General features: G+C 46.9%; 1 protein-coding gene across 14 annotated transcripts in view; it reads right to left on the bottom strand.

The window, feature by feature from the left end:
* PI4KB (phosphatidylinositol 4-kinase beta) overlaps positions 1-13,975 on the bottom strand; it is a 37,261-nt gene extending 23,286 nt beyond the window's left edge. The window contains exons 1-4 of one of the 14 annotated variants that reach the window (XM_033196336.1): positions 13,361-13,973; positions 12,262-12,463; positions 10,826-10,998; positions 741-1,677 (exon numbers count right to left, since the gene is read on the bottom strand). In XM_033196336.1, coding sequence (XP_033052227.1) covers positions 741-1,649 — 909 coding nt within the window. In that variant the 5' untranslated portion in view covers positions 1,650-1,677; positions 10,826-10,998; positions 12,262-12,463; positions 13,361-13,973. Of the gene's footprint in view, positions 1-740; positions 1,678-10,825; positions 10,999-12,261; positions 12,464-13,360 lie in introns of all 14 variants that reach the window. The other 13 variants (XM_033196341.1, XM_033196346.1, XM_033196333.1 and 10 more) reach the window with 13 other exon arrangements.
* Between the last annotated feature and the right edge of the window lie 10,206 nt (positions 13,976-24,181).

The following is a 24,181-nucleotide window of genomic DNA, read 5'->3' as shown; positions in this document are numbered from 1 at the left end:
CCTACCCCAGCACACACAAAGACAACAGCGCCTTTTCCTTTCCCACAGATGCTTCTCTGAGAGCTATCTCAAGTCTCAGGTCAGGGTGTGGAGGGCTTCTGCCACAGTTCTCATTAACACAGTAGGTGTTAATGGAATGGCAGTTTGTTTGTTTATTTATCTGAGACGGAGTCTCACTCTGTCGCCCAGGCTGGAGTGCAGTGGCGCGATCTCTGCTCATTGCAACCTCTGCCTCCTGGGTTCAAGTGATTATCCTGTCTCAGTCTCCCAAGTAGCTGGGATTACAGGCACCTGCCACCATGCCTGGCTAATTTTTGTATTTTTAGTAGAGGTGGGATTTTGCCATGTTGGCCAGGCTGGTCTCAAACTCCTGACCTTGTGATCTGCCTGCCTCAGCCTCCCAAAGTGCTGGGATTACAGGCGTGAGCCACTGTGCCTGGCCAGTGCAGTTTAATAAAAATGATTTGGGACACCATCAGGAGCATCAGCCTTACCATTACCTACATGACCTGAGGCAACTCACTTTCTCTCTCTGGGTCTGAGTTCTTCCTTTGTAAACTAAGGCAGTCAAAATACATGAATTCTAAGGTCTTTCCATTTTAACATTCCGTGCTTTTATCAGTGAAATGAAACAGAGGGAGGACAGAAAGAAGAGCATAACCCTGTGTGTATATAGGAGGCATCATGTCTCCATGAAGCCCTGGGCCACCTTTTGTCTCTGGCCCTCCCCAGAATTTTACCTCATCCTCATTCTCCACTTTAGGGTTGCTGGCTGTTCGTTTCAAGTTGCTGCTGAGACTTATGCTGGCAGTGGCATCTGACTTAGAGCGCTGGTGAGTCCTTTTGGAGGGAGAGAGCCCTGTGTCAGGGGCCGGGCTCAAGGAGGGCAGCTCCCTCTTCCTGTGAGCTGGCTTTAGCTCATCTGAGAGGATCAGCTTCCGTAGCTTGGTCCCACGGGAGTGTCGCTGAGTGGAAATGTGCATGTCTGAAGAGTAGGCCCCAAGCAACAGGGCACACTGGAGGGAAAAGTTAATGCTCTGGCGGCAGCGGTGGACTATGTAGGGCTTAATGGCATCACCCACGTCCTCATCCATGTGGATGTACATGTTAAGCAACTGGGGTAGATAGAAGTCCACGTCCTCATTGCGGAAGCAGAAGAGCCGGTTACCGATGTAGGCTTGTACTCCAGGCTCCTTGGAGTTATACAGGTATGAAATGGCCATGGAGATGTCAAACAGTTTTGACTCAAACAGCCTCAGGAGCCAAGACTGTTTAGCTGAGTTGTTCTGCCGCCGTCTTCTTGCTCCTTTGGCTGTGCCTGAGGCCACTGTGGCCCCCATCTCATCTTCCTCCTCCCTGATCTGGGCAGGTGGATCATCTAGGCAACGGATCTCACTGTCCACACCATCCCCATTGACCAACTCCAGTGGGGTGCCTCTGCTAGAGACTGCCACGCCTCCATGCAAAAGCTTGACCTTCTCCAACACCTCCTGGCAGGCCTTCTGGGCCACCTCAGGGTCAATCACTGATAATTCCCCGACCCCCTCCGTGATGACACTTAGCAGGGACCCCCCATTATTCCCTGGTGGGCCAGAAGTGGGCTCAGAAGTTGGCTTCAGGGGGGCAGGCTCCACTACTGTATCTCCCATGGCCACAGCCAGACTTCGAGCTTCCAAGCTACAGGAAGAGGGAGGGAGAAAAGAACAGAAAGGGAGACACATACACACACTGGTTAGTGGTGCCATCCTCAGGTCTTCCCTTTGCTATGACACCTTCCCAGGCACCTCCTCTTTTTGTCTTCCTGGACTCCTTCAAAATCAGATAAGAAGACATCTCCTAGGAAGCTTTCCTGACTATTTCCACTTATGATTACATTACTCATCATTCCTCCTGAACTTAGTTACTCAGCTTAGCCTCTGTTCTTAGCTTATATATGTGAAATGTTGTTTTGTATAGGTTGTATTTATATAGATTTACTAATTCTTTTTTTTTTCTTGAGCCAAGGTCTCGTTCTGTTACCCAGGTTTGAGGGCAGTTGCACAATGTGGGCTCACTGCAACTTTGACCCCTGGGCTCAAGCAAGCCTCCCACCTCAGCCTCCCAAGTAGGTGGGACCACAGGTGCACACCACCATGCTTGGCTTATTTTTAAAATTTTTCATCTTATTGTTTTTGAGACAGGGTCTTGCTCTGCTGCCCAGGCTGGAGTGCAGTGGCATGATCAGAGCTCACTGTAGCCTTGATTTTCTGGGCTCAAGCAACCCTCCCATCTCAGCTTCCCAAGTATCCAGAACTACACACATGTGCCACCATGCCTGCTTAATTTTTAAAATTTTTCTGTAGAGACAAGGTCTCACTATGTTGCCCAGGCTGGTCTTGAACTGAGCTCAAGCAATCCTCCCTCCTCAGCCTCCTAAAGTATTGGAATTACAGGCACAAGCCACCATGCCTGGTGATTTACAGATTCTTTGGGTAGACTGAGAAGCAATTCAGGTGTTATTCCCTTGTTCCCTAACTCTTCAAATACTTTTCTATCCGCTTGCTCTTCCTGTCTCCCTTTAAAAGCCTGCTATAACCTTTTCTTTTCCTCTTTAGACTATATTTCATTACTCATATAACATTCTACACACAGGTCCTGTGCATCTTGAATCTTTATTTTTGTTTTAGAGACAAGTCTTGCTCTGTTGCCCAGGCTGGAGTGCAGTGGCGTGATCACAGCTCACTGTAATCTTGAACTCCTAGGCTCAAGGCATCCTCCTGCCTTAGCCTCCCGAGTAGCTAGGACTACAGGTGTGTGCCATCATGCTCAGCTAATTAAAAAAAAAAATTTTGTGTATAGATGGGGTCTTGCTGTGTTGCCCAGGCTAGCTCTGAACTCCTGGCTTCAAACAATTCTCCCGCCTCAGCCTCCCAAAGCACTAGGATTACAGGCGTGAACCACCATGCCCAGCCATCTTTATTTAATATTAAAATCTTGGCTGGGTGTGGTGGCTCACGCCTGTAATCCCAGCACTTTGGGAGGCCGAGGTGGGCAGATCACGAGGTCAAGAGATCGAGACCATCCTGGCCAACATGGTTAAACCCCATCTCTACAAAAATATAAAAATTAGCCAGGTGTGGTGGTGGGTGCCTATAATCCCAGCTACTGGGGAGGTTGAGGCCAGAGAATCACTTGAACCTGGGAGGTGTAGGTTGCAGTGAGCCGAGACTGCGCCATTGCACTCCAGCCTAGAGACAGAGACCCTGTCTCAAAAAAAAAAAAAAAAAAAAAATTAAAGTCTTTATATATTTTTCTAGTAACAGGTATTTTTTTACCTTCCCTTTTAAACTCAAAGCTCCCAGAAAATAAAGGCCAGCAAATATCATGCCAGGCTTCACTTAGAAGAAGGCAGCTCTGAAACAACTATCATCAAGCCTGAAGAAGCTGTGCCATTTCTCTGGTTGTCTGACATCATGACATCACACCCTCTTTCTCCAGTGCTGTGGCTGCTGACATATAATGGAAAGAGCTCTGGACTTGAAGGCAAATAGGCTGGGGTTCAAAATCCTCATTCAGCCTTTCAGAAATGTGCAACTTATGCAAGCCATGTATCCTCAACTGCAAATTGGGAAAAAACACTTCCTTCTCATTGTTGCTGTGTGGAACAAATACCATCACGTGTACGAAAGAATCTAGCACAGTCTTTGGTACATAATAGTACTCAATAAATGCTAGTTGAGGCTGGGCGCAGTGGCTCATGCCTGTAATCCCAGTACACTGGGTGGCCGAGGTGGGTGGATCACTTGAGGTCAGAAGTTCAAGACCAGCAAGACTCTGTCTCAAAAAAAAAAAAAAAAAAAAGAGAAAAAGAAAAAGAAATGCTAGTTGAATCCTCATCACCTAAAAGGTTACTAACCAGTGTGTATGTAACATAGAACTGATATTGTTCTATAAGGGAAGCGAAGAGTTCCAACTGTTTGAGAATCTTCCAAAAATACTTATGACATTATGACAGCCTTCTCTGCCCCAATACCACTCCCTCCACTGTCATACACACATTCTAACAACTGGAGGGGCTGTGAAAAGGCAAAAAGAAATCAGGCTAGGACTTATAGATCTAGGCCTTCCAAAGAACAGGGAGGAACAAGAGTCACAAAACAAAGAACACCTCCTCTAGAGGAACTGTTGGAAGTTCAGTGAAGGAACACTGCTGACCAAAGCCACTGCTCTCCCAGAGTAATCCTTCAGGGCCTCACCAAATCTGGAATCAGTGCAGAACAGGGGGAAATTTCATCAGATCAACCTGGCTCCAGAATCTGACTATAGCTAACAAAGGACTCAGAGGTCTCTTCACAAAAATGCTAATAGAGTGAGTCTAAGACACACTCAAGAGCATCAGCAAGAGGAAGAATTTTGTAGAGTTGGAATACAGGTAATTTCCAAATATTAGTGACATCACCTTCAACGCTGGTGACGCTGGATGCAAATACTTTGGGTAGGTGGAATAAGGAGGCCTAGAGATTCTTTAGTCCTTCTGGGAGGCAGTTTTCCACCACCACCCTTCCAGCGTCTGTTCTTGTACCTCTGAAATGTTAAGGTTACTTTTTTTTTGAGACAGAGTCTTGCTCTGCCGCCCAGGCTGGAGTGCAGTGGCGCAATCTCGACTCACTGCAAGCTCCGCCTTCTGGGTTCACCCCATTCTCCTGCCTCAGCCTCACAAGTAGCTGGGACTATAGACGCCCGCCTCCACGTCCGGCTAATTTTTTGTATTTTTAGTAGAGGTGGGGTTTCACCGTGTTAGCCAGGATGGTCTTGATCTCCTGACCTCGTGATTCGCCCGCCTCAGCCTCCCAAAGTGCTAGGATTACAGGCGTGAGCCACCGCACCCGGCCCAAGGTTACTTTTCACTGCCCATTATCATATAGTCCAGCTCCCTGCCTCCCAGCAGTCACCACTAAAGTTTTGCAGAAAGATGGATGGGGAACTCTTCTGTTCTCAGAGAACACCAAAAAAGGCTACTTCTGTTTCTTTCTGCCAACTCTGCCAAGCAAGTTCATTCCTGAATTTAATATCCCTGATGTAGCTTGAGCTTGGTATTGGTAAGAAGGTGGCAACTCTTTCACTATGCTCTCTCCCAAAATTAGGTAGTGCCCTGTGAGCAGTAGAACTAGCATGGCTGCCCATGTGGATCTGTCTCTACTCGCAACTGTGAGTTGCACAGCAATAGTAAGAAGGAAGCTTTAATCATTCCCTGCCACGCCTTCGTAGGGCACTCTCATCAGAGGGTCACTGATTCAACTGGGACCACTACTTTTTAGGTCTGCTTAGAAACTCATGTGATAGCCTCGATCATCTTAAACAATCAACTTCTTTTTCTCAGTCTCTATGGTTGGTACATCCTTTCCTCTCCCTCTATTCTACAGACTTTTAAGTCACTGAAAGCTCCTAGAAGTCCACTTTTCAAAATTTTCAGGGGAAATATAGTTCACACATTCTCCCACATATAGTGTCTCAGACCTCACTAGAAAGTTTAGCAGATGCCTGCCTCAATTAACTACGATTGGGATTATTACCAGCACCAGGAAGGCAAATAAGGATAGTATCACCTCTTTTATCTCACAGGCAAAAGAAAAACTCCCAGGGCTCAACTACGAATCACATCACAGTATTCAGAGGATTTTGCTATGAAACAGACTCTCCCTCCCGGCAGCTTCTACTCCTCAGGGAGCCAGACAATGTTGAGAGGTGCAGGAAAAACAGCCTCCTCTCCTATGTAAGCAGCTCTGCCACTAGAAACCACCCAACTGGAGCTGGGCCTCTTCCCTGGCGTCTCAGGAACCCAGGCACTGCCTGCATCTGAAGCAAGTCATATGGAGAAGAAGGTGTTGAAGGGAATAGGGTTAAATTGCTTTAGTTATTTACTATTTTATTACTATTATTTTTATTTTATTTTATTTTATTTTATTTTATTTTGAGACAGAGTCTCACTGTGTTGCCCTGGCTGGAGTGGAGTGCAGTGGCACAATGTCAGCTCACTGCTACCTCCGCCTCCTGCATTCAAGCGATTCTCCTGCCTCAGCCTCCCAAGTAGCTGGGATTACAGGCACCCACCACCATGCCCGGCTAATTTTTGTATTTTTTGTACAGACAGGGTTTCACCATGTTGGCCAAGCCAGTCTCAAACTCCTGACCTCAGGTGATCCGCCTGCCTCGGCCTCCCAAAGTGCTAGGATTACAGATGTGAGCCACCGTGCCTGGCCTTATTTTTATTTTTATTTTTTTTGAGACAGGGTTTCACTCTGCTGCCCAGGCTGGAGTGCAGTGGCATGATCTCAGCTCACTGCAACCTTCACCTCCCAGGCTCAAGCAATTCTCATGCCTTAGCTTGAGTAGCTGGGATTACAGGCATGTACCACCATGACCAGCTAATTTTTTGTATTTTTAGTAGAGATGGGGTTTCACCATGTTGGCCAGGCTGGTCTTGAACTCCTGGCCTCAGACTCCCGAAGTACCCGCCTCGGCCTCCCAAAGTGTTGGGATCACAGGTGTGAGTTCCTGGCCTATTTTTTTTTTTTCGAGACAGGGTCTGGCTCTGTTGCCCAGGGTGTGGTACAGTGGTGAGATCATAGCTCACTGCAGCCTCCACTTCCTGGGCTCAAGTGATCCTTCCACCTCAGCCTCCCAAGTAGCTGGGACTACAGGCATGCACCACCACACCCAGCTAATTTTTGTATTTTTTTGGTAGAGACAAGGTCTCGCCATGTTGGCCAGGCTGGTCTCAAACTCCTGGGCTCAAAGTGATCTTCCCGGCTCAGCCTCCCAAAGTGCTAGGATTATAGGCATGAGCTACCACACCCAGCCTGCTTTAGCAATTTAAATAATAAAAGATGGCCAGTGTGGTGATTCACGCCTATAATCCCAGCACTTTGGGAGGCCAAGGCAGGCGGATCACCTGAGGTCGGGAGTTCCAGACCAGCCTGACCAACGTGGAGAAACCTCGTCTCTACTAAAAATAAAAAATTGACTGGGCTTCGTGGTGCATGCCTGTAATCGCAGCTACTCGGGAGGCTGAGACAGGAGAATCCCTTGAACCTGGGAGGCGAAGGTTGCAGTGAACTGAGATCGCGCCATTGCACTCCAGCCTGAACAACAAGAGCGAAACTGTCTCAAATAATAATAATAATAATAGTAGTGATAATAATAAATAGGCTAGGCACGCGTAATCCCAGCACTTTGGAAGGCCGAGGCGGGTGGATCACAAGGTCAAGAGATCGAGACCATCCTGGTCAATATAGTGAAACCCAATCTCTACTAAAAAGACAAAAATTAGCTGGACGTGGTGGTGCACTCCCATAGTCCCAGCTACTCAGGAGGCTGAGGCAGGAGAATCACTTGAACTTGGGAGGCGGAGGTTGCAGGGAGTCCAATCGTGCCACTGTGTGCTCTCCACCCTGGCAACAGAGCAAGACTCCATCTCAAAAAAAAAAAAAAAATGGGAAAGGGATTCTCCAAAACCAAAATCCAGATATGGTTCTCAACATCAGTTCATTCATTTTCTTTAATTTTTTTTAATTTAAAAAATTGTTTTATAGACACAGGGTCTCGCTCTGTTGCTCAGGCTGGTCCTGAACTCCTTGCCTCAAGCAATCGACCTCCCAAAGTGCTGGGATTACAGGTGTGAGCCACTATGCCCAGCCTGGTTCATTTATTTTTGAATGCCAAGAAAATATGCCTCTGTGGGCAGGACGTGGTAGCTCTCGCCCATAATCCCATCACTTTGGGAGGCCGAGATGGGCAGATCACGAGGTCAGGAGATCGATCCTGGCTAACACGGTGAAACCCTGTCTCTACTAAAAATACAAAAAATTAGCCGGGCTGCTGGTGGGCGCCTGTAGTCCCAGCTACTTGGGAGGCTGAGACAGGAGAACGGTGTGAACCCGGGAGGTGGAGCTTGCAGTGAGCCGAGACTGCGCCACTGCACTCCAGCCTGGGCAACAGAGTGAGACTCTCTCAAAAAAAAAAAAAAAAAAAATGCCTTTCAGGGTAACTGTTATAAAGAAAGTGAAAGGACTAGAAAGCAAAAGAAAAAGTGAAGGAAAAAGTCCTGTATTCAACAGCCTTCCCCTTCTAAGTCAGAGGAATAAGAAAAAGTGACAGAAGACAATCTAAATTTTTAATATTAAATGACTCCTATGGCCTTCAAGGGAGTTCAGACAACTGAGGCTCTACACTTCACACTGGGAACCTAAATTCTCCTTCCAGTTAGAATGGAAGGGAAATGGAAGAGGCCGCCCTTGTTCCACAGCCTAACAGCTGGCCCCTAGGAAAAGGGAGTGGAAGATGGGAAGTGTTGACAACTGACTGAGTTCCACAGCTCCCAACTGGGCAAAGTAGGGAATTCTGGTCTGAGTGACAAGGAATTGTTGCAGGCCAGGCAGAGCAGCAGCTGGAGAAAACAGAAAAGATATACACTTATATCGGTTAACCTAGCTCCCCATTTCCTATCACCTCGAAAGATTCTAGGGAAACAACTTTCTACTGGCCTCCATTGAAGGACTTATAGGATCAGTCTCTGCTAGGACAGAAGGGTAAAGAGCCCCAAATCAATCCCCTCACCCAGTTAATCACCATTCTCTTTTGCAAATCTTTTTCCATGGACTAGATAAATATGGATTGGTTTGAGCCAATTCTGATATTTTTATGTTCTTATATTTTCATATAATGGCTTTAAGAGATCATCTGATATAGTGAGTGCCCTGCTTCCAAGCAGGCAGGCAGGCTCAATTTTCCTCCTTTTAAAGCATCCTTTATTTCCCCACCCCTTGCTTTTTTTTTTTTTTTTTTCCTTTTCTGTTTAAGAGACAAGCTCTTACTCTGTTGCCCAGGTTGGAGTGCAGTGGTGGAGTCATGGCTCACTATATGATTTCTGGTTGGGGATTGCTTCCAAGGAGGAAAGCTTCTTCCTGGCCTCAAGCTATCCCCACCTGGGCCTCCCAAAGTGCTGAGATGACAAGGCATGAGCCACCACAATAGTCTCCGCTATCCATTTTTTATACATCTTATAATCCTCTGAGATGGATCCACAAGAGATGGAAAAACAGGTAAGGAAACCAATATCTGACATTCATTCTACAAGGTGAATTAAGAGAGACTGTCAAAAATTAATGGAAAAGAAAGAGAGGTTCAAATATATTAAATATTATTTAAAGTTACACAGGTGTCCAGTAGAAGAAATAAAAACAATGACATAATTATGTAAATGAGGGGTATATCCTCTAAAGCTAAATCCTTGTTTGTAACAATAAGTAAAGAAATAGAGGAACAAACAGCCAGGCGCAGTGGCTCGTGCCTGTAATCCCAGCACTCTGGGGAGCTGAGGTGGGTGGATCACCTGAGGTCAGCACTTTGTGATCAGCCTGGCTAACACAGTGAAACCCCGTCTCTACTAAAAAATACAAAAAATTAGCCAGGCGTGGTGGTGGGTACCTGTAATCCCAGCTACCTGGGAGGCTGAGGCAGGAGAATCACTTAAACCTGGGAGGCGGAGGTTGCAGTGGGCCGAGATCACTGTAATCCCAGCACTCTGGGAAGCCAGGGCGGGTGGATCAACTGAGGTCAGGAGTTTGTGACAAGCCTGGCCAACATGGTGAAACCCCATCTCTACCAAAAAAGGCAAAAAATTAGCCAGGTGCAGTGGTGGGCACCTGTAATCCCAGCTACTCAGGAGGTTGAGGCAGGAGAATTGCTTGAACCCAAAGGCAGAGGTTGCAGTGAGCCGAGATCCTGCCACTGCACTCTAGCCTGGGCGACAGAGTGAGACTCCATCTCAAAACAAACAAACAAATAAAAACAACAACAAAAAAACAAAGAAACAGAGGAACTAGCATTTTATCTAAAGCTATGGTGACAACCTTCAGAACACTGAGATAATTAAAGAGGTTAACTCTGTGAGAATAGGAGTAGGGATGAACGGAAACAGGACTGTTGTTTTTCTTCATAAACTCTTTGAGTACCATTGGATTTGTTACCAAATGCATGCATTCCTTCAAAAAAATTTTTTTTTGAGATGGAGTCTCGCTTTGTCACCCAGGCTGGAGTGCAGTGGCGCCATCTCAGCTCACTGCAACTTCCGCCTCCCAGGTTCAAGCGATTCTCTGCCTCAGCCTCCTGAGTAGCTGGGATTACAGGCACATGCCACCACACCTGGCTAATTTTTGTATTTTTAGTAGAGACAGAGTTTCACCATGTTGTCTCGAACATGCCAGGCTGGTCTTCAACTCCTGACCTCAAGTGATCTGCCCACCTCGGCCTCCCAAAGTGCTGGGAATACAGGCATGAGCCACGGTGCCAGGCCCAAAAATAATTTTTAAAGAGAGGTTGCTCCTCAAAAGAGACTCCATATCATCTTTGGCTGCCTGTTCTGCTGTTGAGGAGTACCTCCTCAAGTTTTAAGGTCTAATTCAAACCTTCCTTTAAGGATGTCTCAACTCATCTCTCCCCTTTGACCTCAATGGTAAAGGTAGAGATTGAGCGAGCACTCCCTTTTCCTTACAGAAACTCAGGGCCCGGCAGTCAAGCCAGCTCCAGCCCTACCAGGATCCAGGTAAATGCTGACACAAGGCCCCAGAGAGTGTGGGCATTAGAGGAGAGGGCATTCTCAAGCAACTAGCAGGAGGGTAGGGAAGGCAGTGGTCTCATGGTAGTTAAGTCAATATTGATTCAGGCTGAGAACTCTGTGCAGAGCCATGGAGCTGGTATAAGCAGATTCCAGCCGGAGAGCCCAAGCCAGCTCTGGGAGCCACTACTGAAACAGATAGATGGCAAAGAAAGCAGCCTGCGCACTCACCTCTCTCTGAATTGTTCCTCCCTACTGCGGGTCCCAAATACACTTGGACTGGGTCCCCTCTTGTCCCATGCCAATTATTGAAGGGTTCCTCCCAAATCTCTTCCCCAAATCAAGGAATCTCAATTTGCTGCTTTGCATGGTGTTCAGCATTCTCATGGAGTGTGGACCCAACTCTAAGAAGAAAGCAGGGAAACGAGAGGAAATATGATTTCTGGTTGGAGATGCTTCCAAGGAGGAAAGCTGCTTCTCCTTTTTTCTTTTTTTCCCCCCGAGACAGAGTTTCACTCAGTCACCCAGGCTGGAGTGCAGTGGCGTGACCTCGGCTCACTGCAATCTCCGCCTCCTGGATTCAAGTAATTATCCTGCCTCAGGCTCCTGAGTAGCCGGGATTACAGAAGCCCACCACCATGCCTGGCTAATTTTTTGTATTTTTAGTAGAGACGGGGTTTCACCATGTTGGACAGGCTGGTCTCGAACTCCTGACCTCGGGTGATCTGCCTGCCTCAGCCTCCCAAAATGCTGGGACTACAGGCGTGAGCCACTGCGCCCAGCAGGAAAGCTTCTTCTAATAAGGGGAATTATGAGGAGATTGTACCATGGCTAACAACAAGGAAGAGAAAGGAAGTGGGATAAGATGACATAACTACTCCCAAACAGGCCTAGAATCAGAAACTGAATGGAATCTTATGTGCCCTTTCACTATCACAGGCTGAGAGAGACATGACAGCAACTAGTTGCCTAAGTCTCAGTTCACTCCAAGTTCTCTTTTCCAGCCAGTTTCCTCGAAGTGCTTTCCCACAAACATACTTTCCACCTATAGAATCTGGAGTTATGGATCAAGTACATGAGGAACAGCAAAGAAAATCAGCCACTTAATGCACTGGGCGAAAAAGCAAAGCAGATGAAAGAAGCAGGCCTGGAGCTTGTCTTTCAAAATGACTTACACCCCTGGTTGTGGACTAGAAACATCCGACAGAAAGATCAAGGTGAAGGAAAATTCTCTAGGTGACTAAACCACTAATAAATACCTTTTGCCTGAGGAACCCAAAATGTTTTGTAAACAAATAAACCAAATCTGATTTTTTTCCCCCAACCCACGTCCTGCTACCAACTTATTACTGCACTGATGCCTATAGAGAGTGGGCCACTTTCCAAAAGGATCGCTTTAGAGGTCAAGTGAGGAAGTCACATGCTGAACCTAGGAGTCCTGATTCTGAATGTATAAGCTCTTTCCATTGTCTCATGTTCCTTTTTCCAGTCACACCCTTACCCCACTCCAGGCCTGAGTTCTTATGGAACCCCAACCAAAACTATTCTAGTAAACCACAAGAGTAAACTGATTCCTCATGGATCTGGACAGGGGTGGGAAGGCACTCTATTCTGTGATTCCTTTAACAAAAGCCTAAAATTAAATAATCTGAAACAAGATTTCTCACAATCTCATTCAATTTCCACGCAGGCCTGTTCATCCCTCCTAGTGGCTGCTCCGGAGTAGTCAACCAAGTGTAATCTGATAGGGACTTCTTCAAAACTTGCTCCGGCCTTCAGAAACACCCTTCTGTCCTGAACGGCCTGAGGCAGCTGAGGCTCCCCCTGTTCACAACACATTTTTCTTCTTAGTTCAAGGTTTAGTTGATCCTGAAATAAGTGGTATGTGGAGATAAAGAGTGTGACAGAGAACGCAAGAAGACCACGGGAAAAACAGAGCCAAATGTCACAAGGATCAGCAAAATCCTTGAAACTCGAGGGAGGTGTCAAAGTTAGAAATCCTGAATGGGAAGGGCACTGTCAAACCTCTCCCCTACAGACAGAAACCTCTAGAAGGTTGGGTGATTGAGGAGGGACAAAGAGAAGCTAAAGAAAGTTAAGGGTAGGGATCATAATGCATCCCAGAGAAGGGTGAGGACTAGGTTCAAAGTAAGAATATAAATGGTACTTTGGGATTGATGACAAGGGCCCGAGATCCCTTGAGGAGAAGGGAACGGGCAATTCTTGGAAGCCAGGAGCTGGCTGGGTGGGTGGGTGACGGTGAGGTAATGGAATCAGAAGCAGCACAGGAAGACAGGGATACACTCTTTAGCTCAGGGAAATGGGAATCCAGTGCTGGAGTTGCACAGGAACATCGGAAGAAAAGGGCAAACCAGGAAAAGAGATAAAGGTGGAGTCCATGGAATAGGTTTGGGGCAGGGGCAGAGACGACGAGGAAGGACAAGGATGGGCCTATGGGAGTCGTCTGATGTGGAAAGGGTTCATGACTTAAAAAAAGAATAATGCGAGATGTAGGCAACAGGGATAAGAGTAAGGGAAGGGGGAATCCCCGAGGCAGAGGGAGGAGCTAATAGAAGAGGAAGCCAAAAAGCGGAGGAAGACCCCAGGCCTGAGAGGAAAGGGTGGAGAAGGAACCCGGGGTGCAGTTGACACCAGGAGGGCAGTTTCGTAGTCGAACTCAGGTGGAGAAGACTGTGCGGGACAGGGTGGGAGAGCGACCACCCTCCCAACAGGGCAAAGGTGACTCATGGAGGAGGAGTAGCTTACCTCTGGGGGACCCCCGCGGAGGGGGTGCGGGCAGTCGCGGTCGGACTGCCGACACCGCCGCCTCAGCAGCAGCGACCGCTCCCGGGTTCCATTGGCCGCCTGCGCTTCCCTGACAGCGGCCGCAGCGGCTGCACCAGGCCCCGGCTGCGGGGCTGCCCGCGGCGCCGCCTGAGGGGGCCTTCAGGCTGCCACAAGTTCGACCAGGCCACACAACCTCCTCTTCCTTCCTCAGTTCAACGAAGACGAAAAAAATAAAATAAAATAAAATAAAATAAAATAAAATAAAATAAAATTCCCCAGCAGGTCTCGATGTAGTATTCTTCTCCTGAGTCCAAGCCAAGCCCTTCTTTCCAGGTTACGCTTTCCTGCTTCTCCAACGCTCAGGACCCTACCCATCCCATAGTAATCTAAGGAGTCGGATGAGCTGCCCGGAACATGCCTGTTCAGAAATAGAAAAGGGGGCGGGGAAAAGATGTTTGGAAGCTCGCGAGGGAGAGAGGGCGAAGGGAGGAGCTTACGGGTGGGAGGAGGGGACAATCTTTAGGAAGCGGGCCTAAGCGATAGTGTTTGAGAGGCTAAAGAAGCCGAGAGAGAAATAAAATTTGCTGCATAAGTAGGGTGAGCTGGCGGGCGTGGGTGCCCTGTTAGAGAAGTATGGACGTATGCATACTTCCAGAATTATATTAACATGCAAATTATATGTAAATGACCGTTTGAGTAACCAACAAAATTACCGTAATCAATGACTTTTCCCCATCCCCTACGCTACAAGACTCCCCTAGTAAATCAGGCCGTGGGATGGACGCTGGGTTTCCAGAAGGGCGAGCAGGAAGACGGCGGACGGGGAAGAAGTTCTCCCTCACAGCCCTTTTCCTACTCATCTTTGAGGACGATGCGGAGGTTAAACCCCTTAACGTTTCGGGAATGGCGCGGTCCGACCGCGTCAGTCTTTCGCCGTTAGAGAGGCCCGACTCGAGGCCGTGGTTCTGTCTCCGAGGTCACCACCAGCCTGGGCAGCCTGTGACCTCCAGCATCCATACGCCGAGACTTCCTGGGAGGGGCTGGACAGGGCCAGGTTGGGAGAGGTGAATGAAATGACAAAGGCTTGGAGGGCACAATCCCTTCTTCCAAACAAAACGAAGCCATATTAGGCGAAACAAATAAACAAAAACACGCCATGCAAATGGGCCTCTGGTGTTGCTTTTGTGTAATTTTCGTTTGTTTGTTTTGTAAAGACAGGGTCTTGCTATGTTGCCCACGCTGGTCTCGAACTGCTAGCCTCAAGCAATCTGCCGACCTCAGGTACCAAAGTGCTGGGATTATAGGCCTGAGTCACCTCACCCAGCTAGCTTTGTGTATTTTTCGGTTAACATTGTTGATTTAGAGCCCTCTTTGTCCTCAGAACCTCTGTCTCAGCGTCTTTCCTAGGGCTTTACTTAATATTCAATGCCCCTCATTAGGGCCTTACATAATACATTGAGGCTAGTTATTTGAGCCCGGGTCTTGAATGTCATCTTCCCTGCCACTTACAAGCTGTTTGATTTGGAATAACTAATGTAACCTCTTTGAACCTCAGTTTCTATGTCTACAAAGAAGACATATGGATGAAGTAATATTAGCCCATTACAGGGTTTTGTGAGGATCAAGAGAGTACAAGTTGCTACTATACTACTTTATTATTAATTATTGGGACAATCATACAGGATAGATGATGAAAGATTCACTACTACAATGTTTAATTGGAAGGCAGAATAAAGTGTAATGGCTTGAAAATGCCTGTGTAAAACATGCAGAATGTACAACAGAACAAATGGGGTACCTAACCTAATTGTTGAAGGAACATAGTAGAGTTTAAGTTAATTTGGAAGGCCTATATGTGTATGGACACACACACACACACACACACAAACACATCAGTATATGGTGAATGAATGAATGGAAGGCTTCTTAGAAATATTGTGAGTCAGGTCTTAGAATAGATATTGGATATAACCCAGCAAAATAAAAGACGAGTGAGCATTCTGAAAGCAAAAAAATTGTATGTTGAAGAATAGAAATGGGAATTTGTTCATTATCATGAGGAGAGGGCAAGCAGACAAGCTAGGTTAAAGTGGGAGTACAGTATGAAAGATGAACAAAGAATGGGGACAAGAGTGCCAAAGATGGTTTAAATTTGTCGGCTGGGCACAGTGGCTCACACCTCTAATCCCAGCACTTTGGGAGGCTGAGGTGGGCGTACTGCTTGAGCTCAGGGGTTTGAGACCAGCCTGGGCAACATGGTGAAACCACGTCTCTACAAAATATAAAAATTAGACTAGCTAGCATGGTGGCATGCACCTGTAGTCCCAGCTACTTAGGAGGCTGAGGTAGGAGGATCACTTGAGCCTGGGAGACAGAGGCTGCAGTGAGCCGAGATCATGCCACTGCACTCCAGCCTGGACAATGGAGTGAGACCCTGTCTCAAACAAAATAAAAAATTATCGGCCTGGCATGATGGCTCACGCCTGTAATCCCAGCACTGCACTCCAGCCTGAACAATGGAGTGAGACCCTGTCTCAAAAAAAATAAAAAATTATCGGCCTGGCATGGTGGCTCAACACCTGTAATCCCAGCACTTTGGGAAGCCAAGGTGGGTGGATCAACCAAGGTCAGGAGTTTGAGACCAGCCTGACCGACATGGTGAAAACCCATCTCTACTAAAATACAAAAGTTAGCTGGGCATAGTGGTGCATGCCTGTAATCCCAGCTACTCGGGAGGGTGAGGCAGGAGGATCACTTAAACCTGAGAGGCGGAGGTTGCAGTGAGCCAAGACTGCACCATTGCACTCCAGCCTGGGCAACAGAGCGAGACTCCATCTCAAAACAACAACAACAACAACAATTCTCACCACTGGTCTGGAGTGGGGGGAATCAGCAGTCCACGTTAGGCCCACTAGCTCTTGGCCAGTTTCCAATCAGCTGTCCCGCAAATATCATGAGGCGGTGACCCTGCTTTAGCCTAGAGTTTAAAATGTCATGTATCCCCTCAAGGGATAGCTTTCCAAACAGCCACAAGACTAGCCTTTTGAAACACTGTAGAAAGACGTGACAACCTTTTTTATAGTAGGAAGTTTTCTTATTTTCCAATGACAGAAAAAATTTCAGGAACATCTCTGTTCAAATTTGAAGCAGGAACTTTTTATAGCTAGTCAGCTATAGACCACCCCACTAAAAATACACACACAAACATGAGTAGAAGAGTTTAAGTTTCCTATTTATAGCTCTAAGGGTTCATATGTGTAAATTCCTCCCTTCCCTCCCTCCCTCCGTCCTCCCTTCCCTTCCTCCCTCCCTCCCCCTCTCCCTCCCTCCTCTTCCTCCCTCCCTCCCTTCCTTCCCATCCTCCCTCCTTCCTTCCTTTGCAGAGTCTCACTCTGTCACCCAGGCTGGAGTGCAGTGGCGCGATCTTGGCTGAAGGGATCTTCCGCCTCCTGGGTTCAAGTGATTCTCCTGCCTCAGCCTCCCAAGTAGCTGGGATTACAGGCATGCGTCGCCCATGCCCAGCTAATTTTTGTATTTTTAGTAGAGACAGGGTTTCATCATGTTGGCCAGGATTGTCTTGATCTCTTGAATTTGTGATCCACCCGCCTCGGCCTCCCGAAGTGCTGGGATTACAGGCGTGAGCCACTGTGCCAGTCCCATATGTGTAAATTTCTTTGCATCCTTTTATGACTGTCTTTCTGCCTTTTTCTGGAGGTTTTTGTTTGTTTGTTTTGTTTTTTTATCATCTTCTGTTTTTTGTTTTTGTTTTTTTCTGAGACAGGGTCTTGCTTTGTTGCCCAGGCTGGAGTGCAGTGGTGTGATCTCAGCTAACTGCAAACTCTGCCTCCCGAGTTCAAGCGATTATCGTGCCTTAGCCTCCCAAGTAGCTGGGATTACAGGTGCATGCCACCACACCCAGCTAATTTTTATATTTTTAGTAGAGACAGGGTTTCACTATGTTGGCCAGGCTGGTCTCGAGTGATCCGCCCGCCTCGGCCTCCCAAAGTGCTGGGATTACAGATGCACAGCACCACACCCAGCTAATTTTTGTATCTTTAGTAGAGACAGGGTTTCACCATGTTGCCCAGGCTGGTCTCGAACTTCCGACCTCAGATGATCTGCCCACCTTGGCCTCCCAAAATGCTGGGATTATAGGTGTGAGCCACTGTGTCTCTACCAAAAATCACAAAAATTAGCCAGGCGTGGTGGTGTGCATCTGTGGAAAGACTTAGGCAGAAGAATTGCTTGAACCTGGGAGGTGGAGGTTGCAGTGAGTTGCGGTTATGCCACTGCACTCCAGCCTGGGTGACAGAGTAAGACTCTTACACACACACACACACCACACACACACACACACAGATTGAATGCAGAAGCAGATATGAGAACCGTCTGACATGAAAGAAATGTCCCCCTTTAAAAACAATGCCAATTGTCTCACTGATTTTTTTCTTGTTTTGGAAAATATAGTTATTTTTCGAAAATGATTTCGTTAAAATATATATATGTATATATGTATTTTTTTCTTTTTCTTTTTTTTTTAAATTGAGACGGAGTCTCACTCTGTTGCCCAGGCTAGAATGCAGTGGCGCCATCTCAGCTCACTGCCAACTCCATCTCCCGGTTTGGAGCCATTCTCTTGCCTCAGCTTCTTAAGTAGCTGGGATTACAGTCACCCACCACCACACCTGGCTAATTTTTGTATTTTTCGTAGAGACAGTGTTTCACCATGTTGGCCAGGCTGGTCTCAAACTCCTGACCTCAAGTGATCCACCTACCTCATCCTCCCAAAGTGCTGGGATTACAGATGCACAGCACCACACCCAGCTAATTTTTGTATCTTTAGTAGAGACAGGGTTTCACCATGTTGCCCAGGCTGGTCTCGAACTTCCGACCTCAGATGATCTGCCCACCTTGGCCTCCCAAAATGCTGGGATTATAGGTGTGAGCCACTGTGTCTCTACCAAAAATCACAAAAATTAGCCAGGCGTGGTGGTGTGCATCTGTGGAAAGACTTAGGCAGAAGAATTGCTTGAACCTGGGAGGTGGAGGTTGCAGTGAGTTGCGGTTATGCCACTGCACTCCAGCCTGGGTGACAGAGTAAGACTCTTACACACACACACACACACACACACACACACACACAGATTGAATGCAGAAGCAGATATGAGAACCGTCTGACATGAAAGAAATGTCCCCCTTTAAAAACAATGCCAATTGTCTCACTGATTTTTTTCTTGTTTTGGAAAATATAGTTATTTTTCGAAAATGATTTCGTTAAAATATATATATGTATATATGTATTTTTTTCTTTTTCTTTTTTTTTAAATTGAGACGGAGTCTCACTCTGTTGCCCAGGCTAGAATGCAGTGGCGCCATCTCAGCTCACTGCCAACTCCATCTCCCGGTTTGGAGCCATTCTCTTGCCTCAGCTTCTTAAGTAGCTGGGATTACAGTCACCCACCACCACACCTGGCTAATTTTTGTATTTTTCGTAGAGACAGTGTTTCACCATGTTGGCCAGGCTGGTCTCAAACTCCTGACCTCAAGTGATCCACCTACCTCATCCTCCCAAAGTGCTGGGATTATAGGCATGAGCCACCACGCCCGGCCAAAAATGATTTTTTTTTTTTTTTTTTTTTTTGAGGCGGAGTCTCGCTCTGTCGCCCGGACTAGAGTGCAGTGGCCAGATCTCGGCTCACTGCAAGCTCCGCCTCCCGGGTTTACGCCATTCTCCTGCCTCAGCCTCCCCAGTAGCTGGGACTACAGGCGCCCGCCACCTCGCCCGGCTAGTTTTTGTATTTTTAGTAGAGACGGGGTTTCACTGTGTTAGCCAGGATGGTCTCGATCTCCTGACCTTGTGATCCGCCCGTCTCGGCCTCCCAAAGTGCTGGGATTACAGGCTTGAGCCACCGCGCCCGGCCCAAAAATGGTTTTTAAATAAATATTTTGACTAAGTTATGTTTTCCTTCTCCACATTTGTCTTTTTTCTCCTCGGTCTCCTTAGTTGTCAAATTGTAAAACTGAATGCTATTCTTTCCCCTCATGTTAAATTTAAAAGCATAACATTTGTGGCTGGGAATGGTGGCTCATGCCTGTAATCCTAGCACGTTGGGAGGCTGAGGTGGGTGGATCACCTGAGGTCAAGAGTTCAAGACCAGCCTGGCCAACAGGGCAAAACCCTGTCTCTACTTAAAAAAAAAAAAAAAACAAAAATTAGCCAGGCCTGGTGGTGGGTGCCTGTAATCCCAGATACTCAGGAGGCTGAGGCAGGGAGAATTGTTTAAAACCAGGAGGCAGAGGTTGCAGTGAGCCGAGATTGCATCACTGCACTCCAGCCTGGGTGACAGAGGGAGACTCTGAGATTGCATCACTGCACTCCAGCCTGGGTGACAGAGTGAGACTCTGTCTCAAAAAAAAAATTAAATTAAATTAAAAAGCTTAACATTTGTGATATGCTCTAAAATTTCTCACTTCACTGAACCTATTTTTAGAAAATTATCTTTTGATTAAAAAAAAAAAATCACTTACCTCTATGTAAGATCCCAAGGAGCCACTCTAGGTGTAGATGGTTTTGCACTTGGATGGTGGGTGACCCTATGGGAACCTATGCTATCCTGTGTACACACGGAGCCTCTAGCTTTGGTAGGAAGGTATGTATGTTTTGCACATTGAGGTGTGGGGAGGGCAGGAAATTACCAACAGAGTAAGATAATGTCATTTATTTGTCTTGTTTACAAACTGGGGAAAGAAGTTGGCTTATTCAAAAGTCAGTAAAATACGACTCTAGTTATATCTTTTTTTTTTTTTAGGACAGAGTCTCACTCTGTTGCCCAGGCTAGAGTGCAATGGTGCAATCTTGACTCACTGCAACCTCTGCCTCCCAGGTTCAAGCAATTCTCCTGCCTCAGCCTCCCGAGTAGCTGCAATTACAGGCATGAGCCACCACTCCCAGCTAATTTTTGTATTTTTAGTAGAGACAGGGTTTCACCATGTTGGCCAGGCTGGTCTCAAACTCCTGGACTTGAGATCTGCCCGCCTCAGCCTCCCAAAGTGCTGGGATTACAGGTGTGAGCCACCGCGCCTAGCCTCCAGTTATATTTTAAACACCCTTGAGTTAAAGAAACTTTTATAAGAGAGTGAATTTTTTTTCTGAACAATATGTGGATACTTAGATACATAGGCTTTTTTTTCAGGGTAATGAAAAAGAAGCCAGCAGTTATTGCTTGAGCCCCCTGCTGTGTATGAATACAAACATTAACTCATTTATTCCTCATTACAAGCAAATGAAACAGATTTTATTCCATTTTATGGAAACTCAGCTTCAGAATAGTTAAGTCACTGTGGGTTTGTTGTTGTTGAGACAGGGTCTCGCTCTGTCACCTAGGCTGGAATGTAGTGGTGCCATCTCGGCTCACTGCAGCCTTGACCTCCCAGGCTCAAGTGATCCTTCCACCTCAGCCTCCTGAGTAGCTGGAACTACAGGCACACAGCACCATGCCCAGCTAATTTTTTCTATTTTTTTGTAGAGATGAGATCTCGCCATGTTGCTGAGGCTGGTCTCGAACTCCTAGGCTCAAGCAATCTTCTGCCTCACCTCCCAAAGTGCTGGGATTACAGGTGTGAGCCACGCTGTCTGGCCTGATTATTCCAGTAAACAAATGCCTCCCTATGAACTTTTTTATTTTTAGAGATGAGGTCTTGCTCTGTCTATTAAGGCTGGGGTGTAGTGGCACAATCATTGTTCACTTCAGCCTTGAAATCCTGGACTCAGGCAGTCCTCCCACCTCAGCCTCCCAAGTAGCTAGGGCTACAGGTGCATGGCCCGTTGCCTGGCTTTATGAACATTTCTTTTCTTTTTTTTTTTTTTTTTTATTTTGAGACAGGGTCTTGCTCCTTTGTCACCCAGGCTGGAGTGTAGCGGTGCCATCTTGGCTCACTGCAGCCTCTACCTCCTGGGCTCAAGCACTCTCCCTACTTCAGCCTCCCAAGTAGCTGGGTCTACAGGTGCACACCACTATGCCTGGCTAATTTTCTTGTAGAGATGGGGTTTTGCCATGTTGCCCTGGCTGTTCTCAAGCTCCTAGGCTCAAGCAATCCTCCCACCTCAGCCTCCCAAGTAGCTGGAATTACAGGCCTGGCTCCACTGTACCCAGCCTGAGCATTTTTTTTTGAGATAGATTATCCCTCTGTCGCCCAGGCTAGAGTGCAGTGGCGTGATCTCGGCTGACTGTAACCTCCACCTCCCAGGTTGAAGCGATTCTCGTGCCTCAGCCTCCCGAGTAAACTGGGATTACAGGCACACGCCACCATGCCAGGCTAATTTTTCTTTTGTATTTTTAATAGAGGTGAGGTTTTACCATGTTGGCCAGGCTGGTCTTGAACTCCTAACCTCAGGTGATCCACTCGCCTCAGCCTCCCAGAGTGCTGGGATTACAGGTGAGCCACCATGCCCAGCCAACCTGAGCATTTCTTAAGAAATACTGTGAGATATATGTATCTGTATCCAGCCAACTCTCCGTATAAAACGCTGAACAGATTTTTCACATAGGATAGAATCAGCAGGATGTTTCTGGATGAAGAAGTAGTGCTACTGAGAAACCACAACATTAAGTAAAACACTTAGACAAATATACAGTGACATTAATTCCCCCATTTATTATGCTGTGTGAATGTAGCATTTGCTTTAATTTCTGAAGAAGGCTGATTATTAGCTACAAAAATAAATAATAGATTTATTTATTTTATTTATTTTATTTATTTTTTTTTGAGAGCGGAGTCTCGCTGTGTCGCCCAGGCTGGAGTGCAGTGGCGCGATCTCGGCTCACTGCAAGCTCCGCCTCCCGGGTTCCCGCCATTCTCCCGCCTCAGCCTCCGAGTAGCTGGGACTACAGGCGCCCGCCACCGCACCCGGCTAGTTTTTTGTATTTTTTTTTTTAGTAGAGACGGGGTTTCACCGTGTTAGCCAGGATGGTCTCGATCTCCTGACCTCGTGATCCACCCGCCTCGGCCTCCCAAAGTGCTGGGATTACAGGCTTGAGCCACCGCGCCCGGCCTAGATTCATTTATTTAAGGCCATAGACTACACATATAGTGTTTGCCTTGGTTTAATAGCAAAAGGTTATTTCAAATTCTAGCAAATTTATGATAGAACTAAAATGAATGATAGAACTGGAAAAGGTAATGGGAGTGGAGAAAGGGAAATTGTGGAGAAGAAGAAGAGTGAGGAATGGTAGGGAGGAAGTGGCACTCCCCCAAATCTTAGTTTAGGCCTTCATCTAAAAAACTGAAGATTGTTTAAACTACAGAAGAATAACTTGTTTCATTTTTTTTTTATTTTATTTTTATTTATTTATTTTTTTTTTGAGACGGAGTCTCGCTCTGTCGCCCAGGCTGGAGTGCAGTGGCCGGATCTCAGCTCACTGCAAGCTCCGCCTCCCGGGTTCCCGCCATTTTCCTGCCTCAGCCTCCCGAGTAGCTGGGACTACAGGCGCCGCCACCTCGCCCGGCTAGTTTTTTGTATTTTTTTAGTAGAGACGGGGTTTCACCGTGTTCGCCAGGATGGTCTCGATCTCCTGACCTCGTGATCCGCCCGCCTCGGCCTCCCAAAGTGCTGGGATTACAGGCTTGAGCCACCACGCCCGGCCTCATATTTTTAAAATAGGGTGGAAAAGGTTACTTTAAAACCCTGTAACACTCATTAAAATCTCAAAATCATTCAGTGCTGTGATATTCTAAAGTGAATGGATTCATCCTCAATCTCAGTCATGGTAAGAACAATATTTCTTTGGATGCGTCTATCTATTCTATCACCAGTGGTTTATTTTAACATATGCCTGTTACCTCTCATCTGTCTGCATCCTGGTCCAGTCCTTCATCTCCTTCCACATGGATAATGGCAACAGCTGCCTGGCTCATTCCTTTAACTCCAGTTCCTCCATCCTTTAATGCAAACTTCATGCCTTTCATTCATTCATTTACTCAACCAACAGATAACTATAATGGTTGTTTATTCCGTTTATTTTACTTTAATTAATTATTGAGACAGGGTTTTGCTGTGTCACCTAGGCTGTAGTGTAGTGGCACCATCTGGGCTCACTGCAGTCTTTTTTTTTTTGAGATGGAGTTTCACTCTTGTCACCCAGGCTGGAGTACAATGGCGCAATCTCAGCTTACTGCAACCTCCGCCTCCCCCGTTCAAGCGATTCTCCTGCCTCAGCCTCCCGAGTAGCTGTGATTACAGGCGCCCCCCACCAAGCCAGGCTAATTTTTTGTGTGTTTTTAGTAGAGACGGGGTTTCACTATGTTGACCAGGCTGGTCTTGAACTCCTGATCTCAGGTATCCGCCTGCCTTGGCCTCCCAAAGTGCTGGATTACAGGCATGAGCCACTGTGCCCGGCATTTTTTTTTTTTTTTTTTTTTTTTAGACAGAGTCTCGCTCCGTTGCCCCGGCTGAAGTGCAGTGGTGCCATCTGGGCTCAATGCAACCTCAGCCTCCTGGGTTCAAGCTATTCTCAAGCCTCAGCTTCCTGAGTAGCTGGGATTACAGGTGCCTGGCACCACACATGGCTAATTTTTGCATTTTTAGGTTTCACCTTGTTGGTCAGGCTGCTCTCGAACTCTTGACCTCAAGTGATCTGCCTGCCTTGGCCTCCCAAAGTGCTGGGATTAGAGGCATGAGCCACATGCCCGGCCTCACTGAAGTCTTGAACTCCTGGGCACAATTGATCCTCCCACCTCAGCCTCCTGAGTACCTGGGACTATAGGCACATACCACAATGCCTGGCTAATTTTAAAAAGCTT

Source organism: Trachypithecus francoisi, unplaced genomic scaffold (assembly GCF_009764315.1).
Source record: "Trachypithecus francoisi isolate TF-2019V2 unplaced genomic scaffold, Tfra_2.0 Lachesis_group5, whole genome shotgun sequence".
NCBI classification, from domain to species: Eukaryota; Metazoa; Chordata; class Mammalia; order Primates; family Cercopithecidae; genus Trachypithecus; species Trachypithecus francoisi.
The sequence above is the reverse complement of the archived record's forward strand: the minus strand, read 5'-3'. Positions and strand labels throughout refer to the sequence as shown.